Source organism: Sipha flava, unplaced genomic scaffold, assembly GCF_003268045.1.
Source record: "Sipha flava isolate LNK unplaced genomic scaffold, YSA_version1 47_pilon_pilon, whole genome shotgun sequence".
In the NCBI taxonomy this organism is placed as follows: domain Eukaryota; kingdom Metazoa; phylum Arthropoda; class Insecta; order Hemiptera; family Aphididae; genus Sipha; species Sipha flava.
The window spans coordinates 68,663-89,346 of NW_020273276.1; the positions used below are offsets into that span (position 1 = coordinate 68,663).

The 20,684-nt window shown below is 26.2% G+C and overlaps 5 protein-coding genes and 1 pseudogene across 6 annotated transcripts; 3 read left to right on the forward strand and 3 right to left on the reverse strand.

Annotated features, from left to right (window-relative positions):
• Nucleotides 1-54: 54 nt before the first annotated feature.
• Nucleotides 55-2,415, forward strand: LOC112689870 (soluble calcium-activated nucleotidase 1-like). Its single transcript, XM_025563743.1, has 4 exons — nucleotides 55-250; nucleotides 326-968; nucleotides 1,691-2,052; nucleotides 2,124-2,415. Exons 1-4 carry the CDS (start codon nucleotides 230-232, stop codon nucleotides 2,334-2,336), a joined length of 1,239 nt encoding a protein of 412 aa, XP_025419528.1. The 5' UTR covers nucleotides 55-229; the 3' UTR covers nucleotides 2,337-2,415.
• A 700-nt stretch (nucleotides 2,416-3,115) lies between these two features.
• On the reverse strand, nucleotides 3,116-4,729 carry LOC112689868 (CCA tRNA nucleotidyltransferase 1, mitochondrial). The gene is made up of 2 exons (XM_025563740.1): nucleotides 4,618-4,729; nucleotides 3,116-4,547 (listed from the first exon to the last, which is right to left on the reverse strand). The coding sequence occupies exon 2, from the start codon at nucleotides 4,517-4,519 to the stop codon at nucleotides 3,143-3,145; it is 1,377 nt and encodes a 458-aa protein (XP_025419525.1). The 5' UTR covers nucleotides 4,520-4,547; nucleotides 4,618-4,729; the 3' UTR covers nucleotides 3,116-3,142.
• Nucleotides 4,730-5,030: 301 nt separating this feature from the next.
• Nucleotides 5,031-6,902, forward strand: LOC112689871 (60S ribosomal protein L38). Its single transcript, XM_025563744.1, has 4 exons — nucleotides 5,031-5,148; nucleotides 6,092-6,152; nucleotides 6,600-6,722; nucleotides 6,791-6,902. Exons 1-4 carry the CDS (start codon nucleotides 5,146-5,148, stop codon nucleotides 6,850-6,852), a joined length of 249 nt encoding a protein of 82 aa, XP_025419529.1. The 5' UTR covers nucleotides 5,031-5,145; the 3' UTR covers nucleotides 6,853-6,902.
• A 2,059-nt stretch (nucleotides 6,903-8,961) lies between these two features.
• On the reverse strand, nucleotides 8,962-12,258 carry LOC112689883. Of its 2 annotated transcripts, XM_025563757.1 has the most exons (6): nucleotides 12,055-12,258; nucleotides 11,850-11,983; nucleotides 10,175-10,358; nucleotides 9,535-9,811; nucleotides 9,300-9,463; nucleotides 8,962-9,237 (listed from the first exon to the last, which is right to left on the reverse strand). In XM_025563757.1, exons 1-6 carry the CDS (start codon nucleotides 12,089-12,091, stop codon nucleotides 9,071-9,073), a joined length of 963 nt encoding a protein of 320 aa, XP_025419542.1. In that variant the 5' UTR covers nucleotides 12,092-12,258; the 3' UTR covers nucleotides 8,962-9,070. The 2 variants fall into 2 exon arrangements, with proteins under 2 accessions (XP_025419542.1, XP_025419543.1); XM_025563758.1 differs by lacking the exons at nucleotides 11,850-11,983; nucleotides 12,055-12,258 and adding an exon at nucleotides 11,260-11,547.
• Nucleotides 10,967-15,027, forward strand: LOC112689884. The gene is made up of 3 exons (XM_025563760.1): nucleotides 10,967-11,074; nucleotides 14,341-14,497; nucleotides 14,567-15,027. The coding sequence occupies exons 2-3, from the start codon at nucleotides 14,348-14,350 to the stop codon at nucleotides 14,720-14,722; spliced, it is 306 nt and encodes a 101-aa protein (XP_025419545.1). The 5' UTR covers nucleotides 10,967-11,074; nucleotides 14,341-14,347; the 3' UTR covers nucleotides 14,723-15,027.
• Nucleotides 15,028-16,446: 1,419 nt separating this feature from the next.
• On the reverse strand, nucleotides 16,447-18,556 carry LOC112689876 (annotated as a pseudogene).
• Nucleotides 18,557-20,684: the final 2,128 nt, after the last annotated feature.

Here is a 20,684-nt window from a genome sequence, read left to right on the forward strand (position 1 = left end):
ATCATATCACTAAACAGGATAAGAAATAGATAACAACTAAAATATTAAATAATTCCCTAGTCAGTTGTCTAGTTTTTAGAATGAAGTATCTTATGTTCTTTTTAGATTTATGGCTTCTAATATTTAGGTACACTCATCCGTATCTGAAATGATGTATCACTTTAAATGTTTGATGTCTAAACTTATTTCATAGACAATGCCGGATTTTTACACTATGATATAACTCATTATGAACACTGAAAACAGTTATGTAAGTACTGATTTCGCTAGCTTGTCTTATTATTATACCAGCCGTTTACGAACTTTTTTTTTGTTCATTTTATAGGTTGCACTTAATTTACATGATATAAAAAATGCTGATTATAGTTCAAGCATGTTGAAAGAACTTCGTCAGAGCTTGAGTTCGTCTCAAGCGTACCGCATTTCAAATTCTACTATACGTTTTCAAACTCATTTTGTTATTTTAGTTTCGTTGATTGGTATTCTATTCTTAGTTATTTTGTACAACATGGCATATACACCAACACCAAAACTTGTCAGTTATGGTCTCAATCATCCACATGATCAACTTATGTACAAATCAGTCACATCAAAATATCCATTGTCTCAACCTATTTATTTAAAGAATTTGGGTGTAAAGTTTCGAATTGCAATTATTAGTGATTTAGATAAAGCATCTAAAAGTCTGACTGAAAAGAACATTTGGTACAGTTATTACAAAAAAGGATATCTTACTTGGTATGCTAGCAATAATACTATAGACATATTATGGGACCATGTAGGACCTAAAGTATTAAAATCCTCAATATCAATGGGCGGTCGAGGAATGGAACTTTCAGAACTTGTTACATTTAATGACAAAATATATTCATTTGATGATAGGACTGGTATTGTTTATAGTATTGGCGAAGATGATACTGTTTTGCCGTGGATTATACTCATGGATGGAAATGGAACTAGTTTTAAAGGTAAAATGCATATTTTTTATATCTCACTAGTATACTTGTCATAGTAATTTTTATCTATATCTCTAATTATTTTTAAGGTTTTTTTTCTTAGAAAATAATTATAAATATATTTAAAATTTTATAAAACTTACTATATTTAATATTAAGCTGAATCATTAATAAATAGTTATTATTAATAATATTAATATATAATAATAAAAATAATTAATTCAGTAAAAAATTTTTTATTTGACTTGACAAGTATAATTTAAATATCATTCCCCAATAATTATTAATTCTAATCTATTTTATAATTATTAATAATTGGTAAATTAGTAGTCCTAATTGTTATCATAATCCGAAATATTTTAATGATATAATATTTCTTATTTTTCTATGGAGCTTGGATGTTCAATTGGCTGTTTGTGAGCAATATATGGTCTATGCTATATTTAAAAAGTTTAAAATTAAAATTAATTTTTACAACTTCTATCTCAAATTTATCTATATTTATAAATTACCTTGTTTATGGAATACTAGTATATAGGTATCAATTTATTATCTAATAATTAATAAATAAATGACTATTAATAAAATGTATTATGAAATTTTTTTGATTTTTATGCTTTGTACTGATAAATTTTAAAGTTTTAAACATTAGCCTTCTAGTAATTTTGAATTGCTATCCCTACTATTTAGTTTTAAAAATTAATTAATACCTTTTATGTATATTTTTATTTTAGGATATAAAAGTGAATGGGCAACTGTACATAATTCTGATCTATATGTTGGAAGCATGGGGAAAGAATGGACCTCATCAACAGGGGAATATGTTAATAATAATCCTATGTGGATAAAAATAATAAATAAGTTTGGTCATATTACTCATGTTAATTGGGTAAATAATTATATTGCAATCCGTAAAGCAGCTAACATAAATTTCCCTGGATATATGATTCATGAATCATGTGTATGGAGTCAGGTACATAAACGTTGGTTTTTTTTACCTCGGAGGAGTTCATCAAAACAGTATAATGAAGACGCTGATGAATATATGGCAACAAACTTGTTAATATCAGCAAGTGATAATTTCAAAGATATTAAGGTTATTAATTTAACATATAGAAAATAGATAGTATTATAGTTTGATTCTAATTTAATTGTACGTTAATATAGGTTGTGCATGTAGGTGAAATTATACCTACTCATGGATATTCTAGTTTTAAATTTCTGCCTGGCACAAATGATAGAATAATTGTAGCACTCAAGTCTGAAGAAGTTGGATCAGAGACTGCTAGTTATATTACTGCATTCAATATTGATGGAACAATTATACTACCAGAAATCAAAGTAGCTAATCATAAATATGAAGGAATAGAATTTGTATGACCCATATCAAAATCATGTGATTTTAATTATATAAATAACATGTATATAATGTTAACATATAGCATTTTATTTATAAACATTGTTTGAGTTTGTCTATAAATAATGAAAGTTCTTCTTGGGAAAATTCCAAAAAAACATTTTCTGATATTTTTGGATTTTCTATGTTTTTTGACCTAAGTCCATCCTTCAAATGTAATATGACTTGCAACAATGGCTCTTCCAAGGTGCTCAATGTACTGCTGCCCATTACATACTAAAAAATAAAAATTTAAAATGTTCATTTGAACTGATTATTTTAAATTAGATGTTAGATCAATAAATTGATACATCATACAGCTTAATTGCAGAAATGTAATAAATAGCTTAAAAAAATGTAGTGATAATTATAAATATATCCACAAATACACATTTAAAAATATGTTATTTATTAAATTTATTTTATTTACTCTTAAGTTTTTTGAATCATTTAGAGTAAGTATTATTCAATTAAATATTTAAATATAGTTTTTAACAAAAAATATTTTAAATTTACTAAAAACTAATTTAGAAGTATACAGAATTAATCTGCATTTTGTTTAATGAAGTTTTATAGTTTCAGTTAATTTCAACATCAGATAACATTTATTGATACATTTAATTAAAAAGGAGTAAATAAATTAGTTACATAGAATAAATAAGATTTTTAAGTAAAATAATGATTTTGAAATATATATAAACAACTTTGATAATTATATTTCATATGAATAAGAAGAATTTATTCTATTATTTTTACAATTTTAAGATAATGATAGAACATTGATTTTATGTTAATTTTTTGTTTGTATCATTGCATTACTGCTTAGTTCATTTTCTACTTTAGGTATTAAATTTAATAATTCTTCAGTACTGGTTTTGAAATCATCATCTGCCCAATATTCAACAAGTTTTCTCATAATAATTCCTACTTTTTTTCCATCATTAATTCCATGTGTTCTAATCATGTTCCCAGATATAGGAAATTTTAATGGAGTCCATTTTTCAAATTCATCAAGAATGATTCTTTCATTTTTATACATTAACAGTTGTTCGATATATAACTTCATTACCCCTTGCTTGGATGGATTTTGAATAACTTTGATTTTATATTTTTTTAATGTATCCAACGTCCAATGTTCATTTCTATTTTCAATTAAAAATAAACCTATTTCTCTTTCAAACACGCGAAACTTTAATCTATTGTTAAGTTCAATCAAATCTTGTTGTTCTTTTAATAAGGTTGTTAACATGGTAATTGGTAGCAATTTAAGACCTTTGCTTTGATAGATAACTTTATCAAATTCATCAATATTAGGTTGATTAGGTAAGCCTATATGTGGACCAAGGCCTAAATTTAAAATAGTTTTCATAAGTTCTGGTCCATAGTTTCCTTCCAAAATTTTACTGAGTTCTGACCATATCCTTTCACCAGATACCTGTTTCAACCCATTTCCTTTTTCTCGTATTGCTTCAAGGATGTATGTATCATGTTGATCAGGTGCACTAGCTAAACGTCCATAAAATCTAAAATAGCGTAAAATTCTTAAAAAATCTTCAGAAATACGTTGTTTGGCATCACCAACAAATTTTATTTGACGTTTCTTCAGATCTTCATAACCATTGAAATAATCATAAACAGTACCATCCATTCCTAAGAACAAAGAGTTAACAGTTAAATCTCTTCGTCCTGCATCTAATTTCCAATCTTTAGTGAATTCAACAACAGCACGTCTGCCATCAGTGACAACATCAATTCTCAGTGTAGTGACTTCAAAATTAACACCATCAACATGAGAAGTTACTGTTCCATGTTTCAAGCCACCTTTATTTACTAGTTTAATATTTTCTTTCGTCAACATTTGAACCATTTCTTCAGGAGTCGCTGTGGTTGCAAAATCTAAATCAGTAGGAGTAATTCCCAAAAGAATATCACGTACAGCTCCTCCACAAAGTCTGATTTCATATTTGTACTTATCAAAAACTTGTAGTACTGTTGTGAGTTGTGGAGAGAATATAAAACCATATTGCGAAGGTTCGAGCTTCATGATTGCTGCATTTGATCGAGATTTTAGATTATAATTAATAATTGGATTAATAAAACTTTGAAAACGGCTTAAGTATGGAATTCGACACGGATGCAATAAATATCGTCGAAACAAACACTTCATTTCATTGATAGAATACAATTAATTCTCTCTATTAATAAGAAAATTAATAAAGTACATTTTTTACACTATACACATAGAAATATGAATTAGAAATTTACCTTTAATTTCCAGTCAAAATCTACCAAGTGTTTCTCCATCATTTGAAATTTTTATTTTCACCAACATTGAAAATTTGATAATTGATAGTTAGTTTTGATAAAGTGGATATGAATTATAATAGTATTGTCTATGGTTAGCACATAGTTCAATGGGTTAGCACTGATCGGATTTTGAGGTTAGAATTTAATATTTTATACGATATTTTTTAAATAAACGAAAAATGTATGAATAAAACCATATAATAAATTATTTTTGAACTTAAATTAAATTTAGAATAGGTTATTTGCCTTATTGATTGGTGATTAATAATATTTACGGTAAGAAAAAGCTTTAAAATAAAATATTTAATACTGACAAACATCGATATCTTATCACATTGATCGATTGTTTGTTAATATCACCGAAATCCGCGTTGCATTTTGTTTTCCTTCCACCTCGATAGAATCTTTTGAGAAATATTTCTGAGTGTTAATTGTTGAAACTTATTAAACTAAGTTTTATTTCGGAATTCTATTACCAAACAGATCATGGTAAGATTAATTTGATTTATTAACCATGTTTAATTCAATAAATTAATTTACATGTTAAATAAATGCATTAAGCATCACTCTAATGGCGTACTTCTACTTCTAACCTCCATCCTTTAAGGCCACATGGTTTCTTTTTAGACCAGAATTTTATATTTACATGTTGATTGAAAATACAGACTAAAAAGTAGCTGTAATTATATTGTTTACAGTAACCGGAATGAATATCTTACAACTAATTAAACAATTTATCTTTAATCTAAATTTTTTCATGTACGCTACAAATTATTATTTAGGTTTTTTTTTATTTTGATATTGTTAAAGGTTTTTATTCTATTAATATTTATTCCTACCTTTAAATGACAAACTGAACAATTTGTATTGAAAACTGTTTAAAACGAAATTGTAAATTTTACTTTTTTCTTAGAATACGATTTTAATCATAGAAAAATGTTATAAATTGTATTTAATTTTAATTAAACTAATGATGAATCTTACGTACTGATATTTTTAATGAATGTTTATTAAGGGACGTAATTCTGAAGAATTAATAATATATTTTTCTTTAAATAATGATGAATCTTACGCATTGATCTTTTTAATGACTGAATATTAAGGGACGTAATTCTGAAGAAAAAGCAATTGTATATTTTTCTTTAAATAATGATGAATCTTACAAACTGATATCTTTTATGAATGGATATTAAGGGACGTAATTCTGAAGAAGTATAAACTGTACATGTGTGTTTTTTATTATATTTAATAACGAACACTATCTACTGATAATTATAAAAGTATGTTACGGAATGTGCTCCTGAAATTATTTTATATTGCTTTATTAATTGTGAATTATTTTAGTTAAATATTTAATTGATTTTATCTAAATTTTTTATAAATATTCTTCAGTTTGTATTAAATAAAGTATTAATAGCATTTTATATTTTAGCCCCAAGAAATTAAAGAAATCAAGGATTTCCTTCTGAAAGCCAGAAGGAAGGATGCTAAATGTAAGTATTTTTCCTGACTAATTTCTTATTGCTTTTTTTTTTTTATTAAAATGTCTTCCATTGTTTTTTTTTTTGTTAAAGCAATAAGTCATCTAAGTTATATAACTTAAATATTTTAGGCTATAGTAATTATTGTTTAAATCTAAGTTATATAGTAGAAAATATAAAATTGTACGGTTTATTAATCTATTTGTATTTAAAAGAAAAACTACTATTTTTGTACATAAAAACGAAGTTTTCTATAGAATTGCAATTTTATTTAAACATTTTATTGTAATATTTTGTATGTGAATTGAATAAAAATTACCAAGCAGCATATAACATTCACTAAGTGCAAACTATTTTTAAAATATAAATTTCAAAATAAATGGTTTGGTTTTTACCTTTATGCAAGAGTATTTTTTCTATTATAAATCATTTATATTTATTATTGTATTGTTTTAATAGCTGTCAAGATTAAGAAAAACATTGAAAATGTCAAATTCAAGGTACGCTGTTCTCGATTCCTTTATACCTTAGTAATCACAGATAAGGAAAAGGCAGAGAAACTTAAACAATCGTTACCACCTGGTAAGATATTAGGTTCTAATATTTTATAGTTTAAAAAGTATTAATATTTATATAAATGTCTGTTATAGGTCTTCAAGTAAAGGAGATCAAATGTAAAAAAATGAACGCTGATGATAAGGAGAAAAAATAATAGGGTTACTGTGAATTGACGTTTATATAAAATATAATTAATTTTATTACATGTAAGATGTCTTTTATTATTTAAATTCCTATATGATTCTTTAACTATATTCTGCATAATCTGTATACTTAATGTACTAATTTTTTGTAAAAGTATCATCTGCAATTACACAATAAATTGCAATTGATCAATATAATCTTAAAATCATATTCTTCAGCTAATAAATTATTTGATCATAAAGAAATATTTTTAATGTACACTTGTATAATATATTCTGTGTAATAATATCAGCCTATAAACATATTATGTTTTCTTTTTTATAAAAAAACCATTTAGCTTTTATAGCTTTATAGACTAGAATTATAACTATATAGACTTGTTGCCGTGAAGTTACTTAAATAGAAAATTTGCAGTAAAATTAGACTAAATTAAAGATTAAATGATGAATTATAAATAACAGTTAAATTAAATACTTTATTATGTCTATAGTAATCACTAGAGTATGGATTTTAAAGGAATAAAAAGCAATAAAGATATATAAATTTTCCAAAAAAACTTAAAAAATCCATTTTTAAATAATAAATTTATATTTTTTAACAATTTATAAATTACTCTGTGGTGTTACTACAAAAACTAAATTGTAATTTTAAGTAGATAATTTTCAGAGCAAGAGCATATTTTTGTGTAAATTGGCGTTTCAAGATAAATTAGTCTACTATACATCATACGGTATATAACAGCGAACACACTGAAAGGTTGATAAGAAATGGTTGAACAAAATTTGGGACACATAATATAAAAATAAATATTAACATTTCAATTACATTTATTTATAACACATTTTGAATAAAAAAGTATCCAAAAATACTCAAAAAAGCATTAAAGTACAAAATATACAAAATGTGCATTTTATTTTAAGTAGTATAAATTTAATTTTTGGTTGGCAGCTTCGTATAGAAAAAGAAAGCAAATGCTTTCAAAATCTGTATTTTGATACTATTCTAAATATTGAAAGGAAATTGTTAAATTATTTCACATATATTGATTTGTGCATGATCTATAGAAAAATGTTGGAAATAATTATGTTTTATTATGTTTGAGTATTATCCTTAAAAATAATAAATTATGGTTGAATGACATGCATATTCATTGAATTAGGCAATTTTTTAAAGAAAACTAGTTTGATTTGACATTGCTATTTTTATTAGAAAATAAATGGACAATATTAATTTTTGTTTCTTTTTTTCTATTTTTTTTTTCCATTAATATATGAAATAAACCCTCATGAGTATAAATTAAGATACATTTTGTCCAAATGCAAGTGATTCATATTATTTACAATTGTATTATTAGTAGAAATAAAATCTTTTTAAATATACTATTAGTATAAGACTTATTAGAAAACATATTTAAATTATTGCTCATTGGAAAAGTATGAAATTTGAAGTTATAATAAATTTAAGTCAACTTATAACTTGGTTTTCTCTAATTAAAAAATTATCCAATCTATAAAAAATTATGTTTTATAAGATCAGTTGATCAGCCATTCCCATTGCATTCCAAATTGAAAAAATACTGTATTATTTTTCATATTTAAAATTTTTTGTTAGGGCTTGTTTCTAAGTTCAAATATCTATATGATTGAAATTTGTGATATGTTTTAAAATATATTTATGAGTGAATTATGAATTTCTAAAATAAATGTAATTTACCAGGGAATATAATATGTATATAATCAAAATGGGTAAAGACAAAGAATACAAAATCACGGGTATCCGTTAAATAAAACCAGTATTGTATTGAATTATAAAATACAAATATAACTTACTTCATCCCATAAAAAATGGGCTTATTTAAGTTCAATTTGATGAGCATTTGTTTGACATTTCTGAAATTTAAAGTAACATAAAAAAAAAGAAATCAATCAAAACTAACAATTAATTTAATTTACAAGAGATTTGATACAAACAACTATTGAAAAAAAAATTACATTACATTATACATTTTTAAATCTAGTAATTACATAAAGTAAAATAAAAATATGTCACAGCAAAATATTCAAGTGATATAATAACAATTAAAATTAAAATTAATTAATAGTTAATAAAAGTTATGCACTATTCTTAAAAATAATTGTTTATAATAGAAATAAATTATTTTTGAAATGTTAAAATTTGTAGAGTATAGATACATCACAATTAGCTTTATTAGATACATTTTTAAAAATTTAATTTTTAGGGCTCATCTTAACATAAAGTTTTTTCCTAGAAAATAGTTTAATACCAAGTTGTAGTTTATCTAATTCATTTTCAAGATTTTTACGTTTTTCTTTCATCTTATACGAATCTGAGCTTACAGGTAACATATTCAACTGCGTTAGCAGATGGTTATAATCTATATCAACAAATCTTATTATACATAGTGTTTCTTATGAAGTACTGAAATAGAAATTTTACCTTTTTTTATTTTAGATAAATGTTCCAAACGTTCTGGTTCAGGTAGTAATAAATGTCCAGGAGGACAGGCAGGATCATCAAGACCTAATTCACGTCTAATAGCTAATTTCTTTTGTGTTTCCTTTTCATTTTTTTCTTTTAACACTTTACGATCTTTTAAATATCTAACAACAATATTAAAATATTACAGAAATGAATTAAAAAAAAAAAAAAAAAAAAACTTGATTAAACAAACTTGGGTATTTCTCCAGGTTGATGATAACTTGTTGCATTTTCTTTAAATCCAACTGAATGTTTTGTCTTTAAATTTATTTCATCTTTTTTTAAAGGTTTCAAACTATTTTTAGATACATAGTTAGAACAGTCCGATTCAGAACGTTCAGTTTGTACAGCAGCAGTGTTTTTATGATTCATTTGAATTGTAGCTGTATCCAATTTTTCTGATTTAGGATACCTGACAATACTATCTTTTAAAACATCTTCTTCATTATACGGATTAATTGTTTGTGTACCTGTGATAAAATATTAAAGGTCATGAAGTAAGTAATAACTAATAAGCACTGAATGGTAAGCTGGTGGATAATTTAAGATTAATATTATTTTACAGGATATATTAGTAATATTAATAATTGAAAAAACATAATTTTATCATTGTTTAACTTTACATTTTAAATTTAAACAAAATATTGTCCTCTGAAACTGAACTACGCTACTCGTTTTAAATAAATAGCATTTCTTTTATACATAATAAATGTATAATCAATGTAAATAGTTATTGTATTAAAATAATTAAGTTTTATGTTATTATGTTTTATAAGAGTTCTTATAAGATGTAAATATATATATATATATTATTGAACAAATATTAGGATTACCTTGATTTTTAAAATCTAAATATTTTTCATTTGTGCAGTTGATACATAATTTTTCTTGAGTTATCTTAGTATGAGCAATTGCAGAGCGAATAGATTTTAAACTAGCATCAATTTTATCCAAATCTATAGATTTTACAGGTTTTTTAGCTAAGTCATTATTTGACCCACGTCTCGATTTTAATTTCTGCAAATGTAAAACAAACAAATTCATTATTATAATACTAATTATTTTTAATGGCCCATTACAATAAACTGAGGAAGGAAAAAATATAAAATCTTTTATGAAGGATACAAAACCATATCATATTCAACTGTTTGTATAAAATTATATTGAAATTTTAAACATTAAATACATATCATGAATAAATAAAATATATTTTATCAAAAAATTATGAATCAATTTTTTTAAAAAATTGAACAAATAAAAATGCTCAAAATGTAGTAATATTGAAAATGTATTAAATAAATTAAAACCTTAATGAAATTTAAATCATAGTAAATATATCTCTTTTTTTTTAAAGATAATTATATTTTTAATAATCAAGTTTTCTTTTTTTTTTTTTTTTTGATAAATCGATCATTTTGTACATGTGTTTTAATTTAATCTTAAAGGTTTTTGAGTTAATCTCACTTATAACACAAAATCTATAACCAGTTTATATAGTATTTATTAAAAATGATAAGAATACTAAATAGTAATAGATCATATAATAAATAACAAGTATAGTATGGCTTTCTAGTTGCCAGGATACTTACTATTATACATAAACAAATAATAGACAACTAATTAATGTAATAATTTTTCAAATTTAATAATCTTTATAACTTCCAAGTACAGGTAAATGAAATAAGTTGGAATTATTGTGAACACAAATGTCAATAACATACCTACCTAATCAGGTTATTTATTTAAATTATTTAGGCAAATTAGTTTATTATTAACATTTAGCTAATAATATTTCGTTACTTATATAGGTGGGTTATAAATATACAAATAGTTATACGTTTATAGCCATTTTGGTATTATTTCCAATGAAATTCTTTCATTGATATTTAACCATTCTTAATTTGTTTTTTTAATTTACCTTTTTATTGTAGGAAAATCTACTATTAGGGTTTTCTTCTTTCATTTTTGCATTTGTCGGTCATATATTTTTCATCTAAAATGAGCAGTTTTTCCTTATGTTCTTGGGTTTTTGTATTGTGTTCCACATACAAGTAAGAATATTGGTCAGAAGCAGGGTTAGAAGTATGATGCGCGTAGAAAGTTTTATCTTAATTATCCTCAATATTTCTATTTCTTCTATATTCTATTTTAAATTTTATGACCTATTTACTTATGTTATGAATAGATGGTTTGTGATATTATTTTAATTATATTTGTTAATAAATTATGTTTAGATAATATTAATAAATTCTAAATGTATTTAAAATTAGAATTAGCTTATTAATTACAATTAGTTTAAGTATAATATCAGTACAATAGTAAGTCTGTATCATTCATTATTAATTTAATCTATATTGTAATACTTTATGATATACATTTTGCAAATAAATAAATAATACTATCAAACAAAAATATTCCCTTGAAAAAATAAAAATAAATTTGTTGGAACTGAAAAACAATGCCAATATGTTTAAAACATATTCATAAATAATATTTAAATAGTATTACCTGAATATTGTCACTAGACAATTTGTTTAATGGATTTTCATTTTCTTTTAATGCTTGAGTGTTTTTAGCTAGTTTCGTCACATACTTTTTATTCTGTAGAACAAAATTCTTCTGGGGTTTTGTTCCACCAACTGCTGTATTAATACAATTTTTATTATTCAGTCAGTTTTCTAGATGAATAATTAATAACTGCAAAGAAACTTACTATATGAAATAGGAAAAAAATCTCTGATTGAACTCATTGTTATAAAAAAAAGTCTGGTTATTTGATTTTTTTTTTTTCGAAGATAAAAATCTCTAAATATAATAACACCGTGCTAAGCTTTGACCAATTAAAGCTACAATTATTACTTTTACTAATTTTTATTGGACCTAAATTATTTTTCAATTTTATTATCGATCCGTTAAAATTGAATTTTAAAAAGAGGTAAGTGAGATCGTTAGAAATTGTAAAGATAATTGATAACAACGACCTAAATCCATTATCAACTGAAAAAATTCCAAAGAGATTGTTGCTTAATACTGCCAAAATTCAAAATAAAGTTTAAATAAAGTTTTTATATTTATATATATTAAATAAATTTAATTAAAGTTTTTTTTATTCAATTTCTGAATAATGTTTACCCAAGAAAAACGTTTATAGTTTCGTAAGATGAACTGTTTCATGTTCGTCAAAGAATCTGATGTCATATTTGAATTCTATATCATTCTTTTCAGCCCTAGTCTTGTACACGATCTGTAAAATATTTGCATAATGTGACAGTTTTGATCGTTTAGCTGTAGTGGATTTGTGAGGAAAAACGGTGTGGGCTTTCATTCTAATCCACATCATTGAAATATTTTTTTCGTTATTCAGATAAAGATAAAAAAATACCGGTATTGGAACCGGAATCATTTTTTTAAATTGTGAAATCTGATCGATTTTACTTGGGAACCCAAATAGAACTGGTACCGAAATGTAATAACATAAGGATTGTTCGATTCTTCTTAATACTCATCAGTTGTAATACTGTATTTTTATCATTGATGCATCGTCAAATTTGAAAATGTATTAATTTATTTAGTACCTATTTGTATTATACATTTGTATTAAATTTGTATTAATACGTTTAGACGGAATTCCGTCTACAATATTTACGACTATACCGTATATTTTTCGGGAAACAATAAGACAGAGCAGTATAAGCGATTGCATTCTTTGTTCATGACAAAAAATACTTGATTGTTTTTTCAACTCAATTACTTTTAGATTTTGTAAAAAACTTGTACCATTAAATACCGGCACTCGGTAAAACTTTTACTTTTGTATTTTAAGAACCGATTTCGAAACATAATTAATCATCAAGATCTTGTAAATTACATATTATACACCGTTATTAAATACGTTTTAATTGATATACCTTACATTGGTTTTATTACAATTTACAAAATATATGAAGTATAATTATACGGATATGATGTATGCGTATTGTATTGTCTTAAATTTGCATATTGTGACTAGTATCGGTTGAAGTGATGTGTGAAGGGTGCGTATAGGACCGGATTAAAAGTTTATCGGGCCTGGAGCCTAGTAGTACAAAGGGCTCTTAATCCTTATAATATTACCGATAGCTGAATTTTATTTCTTTAAAAAAATTATACAAAGTAATTGATTATACAGAAATATCTTTAACCTTTTTTAATATTTATCAATTTTCGTTACATGCAAATATACAATATTATTCTTTAAATGTAAAAATAAAATTATAATATTTTAAAACTAACTTTATTCTCTTATTTTCTCTTCTCTTTTTGGAACTCCACAATAATTTCATCTGTATTTATTTCTTTTAGTAGAGATCTCAATTACAGATACAAATAATACAATTACGAAAATTAAAAAAATATATAATCAAAATAAAATTTAAACCTAAAAGATTTTGAAGAGGGTTTATGATAGAAGGCCCCTTTGGGGTCTTAAATATTTTATGACATGGATCCCGGGCTCCTAGGCTCCGTGCTTAATCCGGCCCTGGGTGCGTACCCGGTCTCTGATTATAGGGGCCGTATCATCGGTCCTATTTCACTGCTAGAAAAATTATTTAAAAGTGTGAAGCTAAAAAATATCAAATTCAGTGGAATAAATTGAAAGTAGTTTTTTTTTTCTATCGCACACTTCACTTTAGTAATTTGTTCGCTGTATCTGCTTGTCATTTTTATATTATTGACTACAAAGGTCGAAGGCGGTTTTAATCGATTTAGAAATACAAGCTTAATGACAAGGACCACTTTTAGTTAAGGTATCTATGCGGGATTCATTCATTAGTTATTATAATAATTTATTGAAGATTAAAAAATAAAAATATTTTTTCTGTTAATGAACTTATGGTTCTGTAATTTATTATATAATAATATAAAACAGATTTCATGTTTCTGTTATCATATATGACTTTTGATTCGGTAGAAACTCATTAATAATATTTTCAACCTAATCTGTTGTTTATATTTATAGACTTAATATGGATAACAATGATTATAATTTAATTTATGGAATAGTTGACGATTTATTAAAGCAAGTATCAAAAACAATATATAAAAAATATTCAGATGAGATAGCAATTAGCTCTATATCAAGTTGCAACCTTGATGCAACTTTTCGACTATTAAAGGTAAATTTAAGCTAATTTAGATTAAACTTGTAATGTACACAAATTTTACATTAAACTTTTTTCTTTTAGATTGCATATCCTTGTATTGATCCTGGAGATATAAGTAGACATTCTCATATATATTCAGCGCCACCGACTCGAAGTGAGCGGGTTGTCTTTATCACTGTTGTTAATGATAATGAAGATAAAAAAATGATTAAATGGAAATTGAAGAAACGCAGATAAATTTAATATTGAATTTATACATTCATCATGTACAATTCCTATTGTGTTAAATTAAAAACATAAATAGTATATACGTATCAACATTGAATTAGGTAAATATAAGTATAAACAGTGACGCCGAACCCTATGCTTAGGTCAGGCTGCGGCTTGACCGCATTTGTAAAACGAGGTCGGGGATCAGAGGGGCTGATCTAAGCTTTGCATTTTCTTAGTATTCTAACTTCGCGTTTATTCTCACGAGGAATGCCGGACGGATTCTGTCAGATTGGTACGTGTCTGACTAATATGAATTATTCTTAATACTTGTAATTTGAGATCATAAATAAAATATAATTTAGTATAGTATATATAATATAGTATTGAGATTAATTTATTATTGTACATTAATTGGTATTTAGGTAAATATATTTTTTAACATATTTAGAAGAGCATTGGTTAAATGTAAGTATTATATTTTTAATTTAGATACACTTCTTGATTGTCTTCGTTTTAAGTTTATTAAAAAAAAAATAAAATCACAAAAGCTCAAAAGCTTTGAAGTTTGAATTTTCATTTTTATTTAAAAGTATAATGTATACGTATAAAGCATAAAGGTATACGCTTAGCATCATCTTATTTGATATCCATGTTAATTTAATTTAATTAATTATTTAATTTGAAAATAAGACGAATAGGTAATAAGATAAATCAATATTTTGCTGTAGTATTTTGTTGTTAACAAACAGTGATTATTTTAGCTATTCAGTAAATTTAATTTTTTTTTTTATGCATATAGTGAGCGAATTTTAGATGAAACAACAACAAATACACGATTTAAAATATTTATAGTATATACACCTTATTATGCACTATAATTCACTATATTACGAAATCAATAATATGGATAAATTACTTATAACTATATAATTTTGTATCTGATGTATTTTTAGATTATCAATAGATTAATTTTTGGATAAGGCATTTCTAACAGAACCTATATATTATTATTTCGGCAGTATAGGAAAAAAGCAATTTTGAAATCTAAAAGTATCTTTTTATCCTTCTCCCCAATCAGCCATGGATTAAAGTACCGTCGTCGACGCATTGACGAAGCAGGAAGTTCCTTGTGTGTGCTCAGTGAACGTATATTTTTACGACCTTTTTTGTTGCGTACTTCCCCTTAGTTCCTCCCCTAATTTACGACAGTTCTGGATAATACCCCAAGCTGACGTTTACGACCCGCATTGTGTAAGTGGATAGGGGTGCACCCTTAACATTTTATCGTGTATATTTTAACCCAGATGGTGTATTGCGCTGTTAAGCAAGAGTAGAAGTTATCAAAACCTACATATTTGTTCGTTTACCAGATGTGGTAATTACCATTATGGATTATAAAAATATTGAGCTTAAAATAAATTAAAGGGCTTAGACGAAATGCTACAAAAATAGTAAATAATATTTACAGTAATATAACTATTTAAAATAATACAGACGCACTATTATATATAATACACACACACTACATACATACATACACACATACATATATATGTTACCACCAAAGTATTGAATTTCGGCATTCTATAGAATCTCTGGTACAATTTGGCAATGTATTACATATTAATGTTATTTTATATTATGCTTAAGTAATCTTAGGTAATTCCTAGGATTTCTATAAAATATCAATGCCATGATAGGTAAAGTATGAAGTTTATAATATTATTTAATCAAAATATGTTTATTATTTATTTATTGTAGCATATAGTTGACACATGACATTCTAAATTGCATAAAATATTGTTTTTTTACATAAACATTATTTGGTTTGACATTTTGATTTGGACGTGCATTTTACAAAATCTTATCCAGTTTTTGTGAACTGTTGGGTTGATATTGTCAGTAAAGCAAATGTACTTTTCACTGAAACTTCGCCAATCGTTATTAAATTTTTTTTGGGATATTGTAAATTGAGACTTTGAGTATAAAGATTTTAAAAGCCTTTTCCTAGTCTTTAAACGGTAATACCTATCAACAGTTAGCTGAAATAATATTAAAATTATCATAAATAATAAAATATTAATGAATTAATAACCATGTATTTTATTTTTATCTCTATAACCAGTGGCGTAGCCAGGATTTTTCAAGGGGGGGGGGGGGTTAAGTATAAATTAAACTTAGTTTTTCACTGTTTTCGTTATATTTGTTGCCCAATTAAACTATTCAAAAACAAAGTTCAGTTGTGAACTTGTGAATGTACAATATTATAATTATACATTATAAATACCTCAATATGAAAATTAATAATTTTTTATTTGTTATAAAATTATACATAACAAATCAAATTCTAATAATATTATGAACACGACTATAATATTAACTATTTATCTAAATCAAACGTATTCTTCTTGTTCTTATGGCTAATTTCTTCAAATTGTCTTCCGGCTGTAATATTTTTTCTCTATAAATATTCAAAAGTGCCAAACCATTTAATCTATTTTTGCAAGTCGTGTTCCGCAAATAAGTCTTCAATTGTTTCAATGTAGAAAAAGACTTTTCACTACTAGCAGTAGTAACTGGAAGGGTTGCTAAGATTTAAAGCAATTTAAAAGTTGATGGGAAAATCGTTTCATTACATTCTTGAAGAACGTCTTGGGCATTTTTTGGAAAAACTTGTGTCAGTAGAAATTTTTGTTGCCATGTTTTTATTTCTACGACTGCAGCTAATTTACCACAATCCAAATCACCTTGGTACATTTCGATAAGTTGTTTTATATTCTCTTCATCAAATTTGCCATTTGAGGAAGGTAGAAGACATGTACAGTTTTTAAACATAGTTTTATGAGATAAAAATCGCTCATTTAGTTCATTTATAAAACTATAAATAAATAGAATAAATAGAGAAATCATAAAGTAATCTTCAGGAGAATTTCCTTGTACATTGCAACGATTTTTTTGAACATTTGTCCTACGAGGCAAAGAAATTTCAATATTTAATGCATCACATTTAGTTTTAATTTCATCAAATATACTTTTAAATTCACTTTTTGCATTTTTTCTTATATTTTCAATAATACATCTAACACTATTCGCATTCTCAATAGTATCAATCAAATTTATATTTTTAGTTTGGAGATGTTTACTTAATGGCAATACTAAATATTTTTGCTAATACAAATGTTGCTAGTTTATAATATAAATCATATATTTATTAGATGTAGAAAGGCAAGGAGGGGTTAAATACCCAACCCCTCTGTCTACGCCACTATCTATAACAACAGCTAAAATATATCGAGCATTACCACGAACTTTTTCCACATCGGGTATTGGAACTCGAACTGCAACACCCACTTCTGATGGTTTTTTTTATCTGACCACCTTTTCATTTTAACTGCTTGATTTTCAAGATTTAGTTTAGCCTTTCTTCGATTATCTATTGCATTTGCATTATTAGATGGTCGAATAGTTGGTATAGGAACTTCTAACTTTTCTATGGAAATATTAGTACTATAATTTTCAGAAAATATTAAATTACCATTTTTAAGTACATTTCTTTCAAATATTTTTAATAATTGTTCTTTATTTTCTAAATTGTCTATTACTGCTTTGGGTACATTTAAAGTACTAAGTCTGACTTTAAATTTACAGTCAAATAATTCTTCTTACTTAATATTTGTTCATTTTTATCACTAGATAAAAAAAAAAAATGTATTTTTCGATTTTTTTTTTTTTGATTTCTGTTTTATTCAGCATAAAAATGTTCCGATATTTTTAATAATATAATAAAATAATAAAATTGTCTAACTCACTAAGATACATTACAGTAGTCAGATATAATTTTGAATCATTTTTGTACATTGCCTACATGAGGTTCGACATTTTATAGAACGTCGGATTCAACACTTATATAATATGATACATATTCGAAGCACTCTTTTACTAATTGTAACTGTAGTAAAGATAGATAGATACTAATACATATATCCAAATATCCAAATCTAATAATTTATAGTTAACGTTGTAACCTATGTCAGTGGCGCATATAGAGGAAGGTTAGTGGGTTACAGCCCCCCTGATATGTTTTAAAAAAATAAAAAATTATTTTAAACGTATTTTAACGGTGCTTGATGCTTATTTAGAATTTGTGTTCAACGTCAAATCGTTTTGGGACATTCTGTAAATGAAATGTATATAAATACCTACTGTGTCTTGTTAGTAATTTTTGGATAGCAGTGGTAATTCAACTCTGTCCATAGTAGTCCCTCCCGAAAATATTTTCTGTATACGCCACTGACCTATACGGTTTTCAACGTCATAACCCTCCGTAACGCTCTATGATAAACGCCAAGTATCTGCGTCATTTTAAATGGTAAATATACACGGGATATTTTTTTGATTGATTTTTATTGTGATTTTCATAAAGATTATTATTATTTTGATAACGGAATTAAAAAAAAAAAAAAAAAAAAAAAAACTATATGATTGTTGTACTGTTCGATCTGATTCAAAACGTACGGTGAAAATAGAAAATACCTATTTCACGAGAATCACGTAAGAATGTTATCCTCCGGTTTTCAAGTAAAAAAAAAAAAGTGCAGACCTTTCGGGTAACGAAATTTATGTGGGTACTGCACACCTATACGATACTGAAATGTTTCCAACGCGCCATGAACTGCACGCGCTTCGAAACCGAGCGGGACTGCACAACAAAGATTCTTCAACACGCACATCGGTTTTTATCGAATATCATCGCGTCGGAATGCTCTGGCGCCGAATCCCGTGGCGCCTGAATCTTCGGTGGCCGTTCAGACGGGTTTCCAATCAACGACAAAAAAAAAAAAAAAAATAATGTCGTGTTTACGTATACACCGCGTACGTGTTACGTATCCGTTTCGACGACGAGAAGAAGAAGGCCTTCGATAAAGAACCCGAAATCATTATGTCCATTATGTATTGTTCACACGCACGCACGCACGCACGGGAAGTCAACCCATAGAATCCGCGTTGAAACCGTGTACGGGCCGCGTACGTGTGCGCGTACGGGGTTTTCCATTTCCGATTCGATTCGCTCGGCGGCAGCGGTAATGCATTTAGCGCGCGTCGACTGCACACGGTCGCGTTTTATAATATTTTACGACGCCGTGCCCGACGAATCGAAGGATCTGAATATCGTACATGTTTCCTTCCTCTCGTACCGTCGCAAATGCACGGTCCGCATCCGTATCGAAGCGGAGTACGTACATATCTCTGCCCTTGTTTCGGGCGACGGCACATATTCCGTTCTGCCCGTACAGACCGTAATCGGATATCGGTGAGGGGGGACGCTCAGCCCATCCAAAATCTAAACTTTGTTAGAAATGTTATGTTTATCCGTCATGTTTTTATAATTATCTGTTGGTGTTTTTGAAAATCGTAAAATAAGATATGATAAAAAAAAAAAACTATTTACAATAGCATTAGCAATACCAATTAGTTCGGCTGTTTGCGAAAGAAGTTTCAGTGCAACGAAAAAAATGAAAAACTTGGCTAAGGACATCGTTTGTTCAAGATGGGTTCAGCGATCTTTCAATACTATACATTGAAAAAGATATTTCAAGTATATAAAAAGCGATGATATTTTGAATATCTTTGCTGATACAAATAGATATTTGTCATTAAAATAAAATATTAATTATTTTTAAATATACGTTATTCGGTGTTTTTTTTTTTTTAATACAATTTAAACATATCTATATTTTTAATAATAATAAGTTTTACTTGTGTATGGGAAGGGGGTAGGGAGGGGCGAAGCCCCTGCGGGTTATTTTACATTAAATTATTAACCCCCCAAAAAAAAAAAAAAAAAATTCAACCAAATGTCCGCCTATGGTGTACACTGCGATCGTCCAACGTACATAAACACATGTGTACGTGTAACGCACGTGCAACGTAACACACGAATATTCACACGCACATAAACATTGTGATTTCGTCGTACGATTAAATG

Excerpts from the sequence above, each read along its gene's own strand:
- LOC112689870 (XM_025563743.1), top strand. The coding sequence starts at position 230 with ATGAACACTGAAAACAGTTAT. Across the intron at positions 251-325 it reads TGAACACTGAAAACAGTTAT|GTTGCACTTAATTTACATGA; the intron begins GTAAGTACTGAT and ends TTCATTTTATAG. Across the intron at positions 969-1,690 it reads AAATGGAACTAGTTTTAAAG|GATATAAAAGTGAATGGGCA; the intron begins GTAAAATGCATA and ends TTTTTATTTTAG.
- LOC112689883 (XM_025563757.1), bottom strand. The coding sequence starts at position 12,091 with ATGAGTTCAATCAGAGATTTTTTTCCTATTTCATATA. Across the intron at positions 10,359-11,849 it reads TGTCTAGTGACAATATTCAG|AAATTAAAATCGAGACGTGG; the intron begins GTAATACTATTT and ends TTACATTTGCAG. Across the intron at positions 9,238-9,299 it reads TTTATCTAAAATAAAAAAAG|ATTATAACCATCTGCTAACG; the intron begins GTAAAATTTCTA and ends TTGTTGATATAG.
- LOC112689884 (XM_025563760.1), top strand. The coding sequence starts at position 14,348 with ATGGATAACAATGATTATAATTTAATTTATGGAATAGTTGACGATTTA. Across the intron at positions 14,498-14,566 it reads CAACTTTTCGACTATTAAAG|ATTGCATATCCTTGTATTGA; the intron begins GTAAATTTAAGC and ends TTTTTCTTTTAG.
- LOC112689871 (XM_025563744.1), top strand. Across the intron at positions 6,153-6,599 it reads CAGAAGGAAGGATGCTAAAT|CTGTCAAGATTAAGAAAAAC; the intron begins GTAAGTATTTTT and ends TTGTTTTAATAG. Across the intron at positions 6,723-6,790 it reads TAAACAATCGTTACCACCTG|GTCTTCAAGTAAAGGAGATC; the intron begins GTAAGATATTAG and ends TGTCTGTTATAG.
- LOC112689868 (XM_025563740.1), bottom strand. The coding sequence starts at position 4,519 with ATGAAGTGTTTGTTTCGACGATATTTATTGCATCCGTGTCGAATTCCA.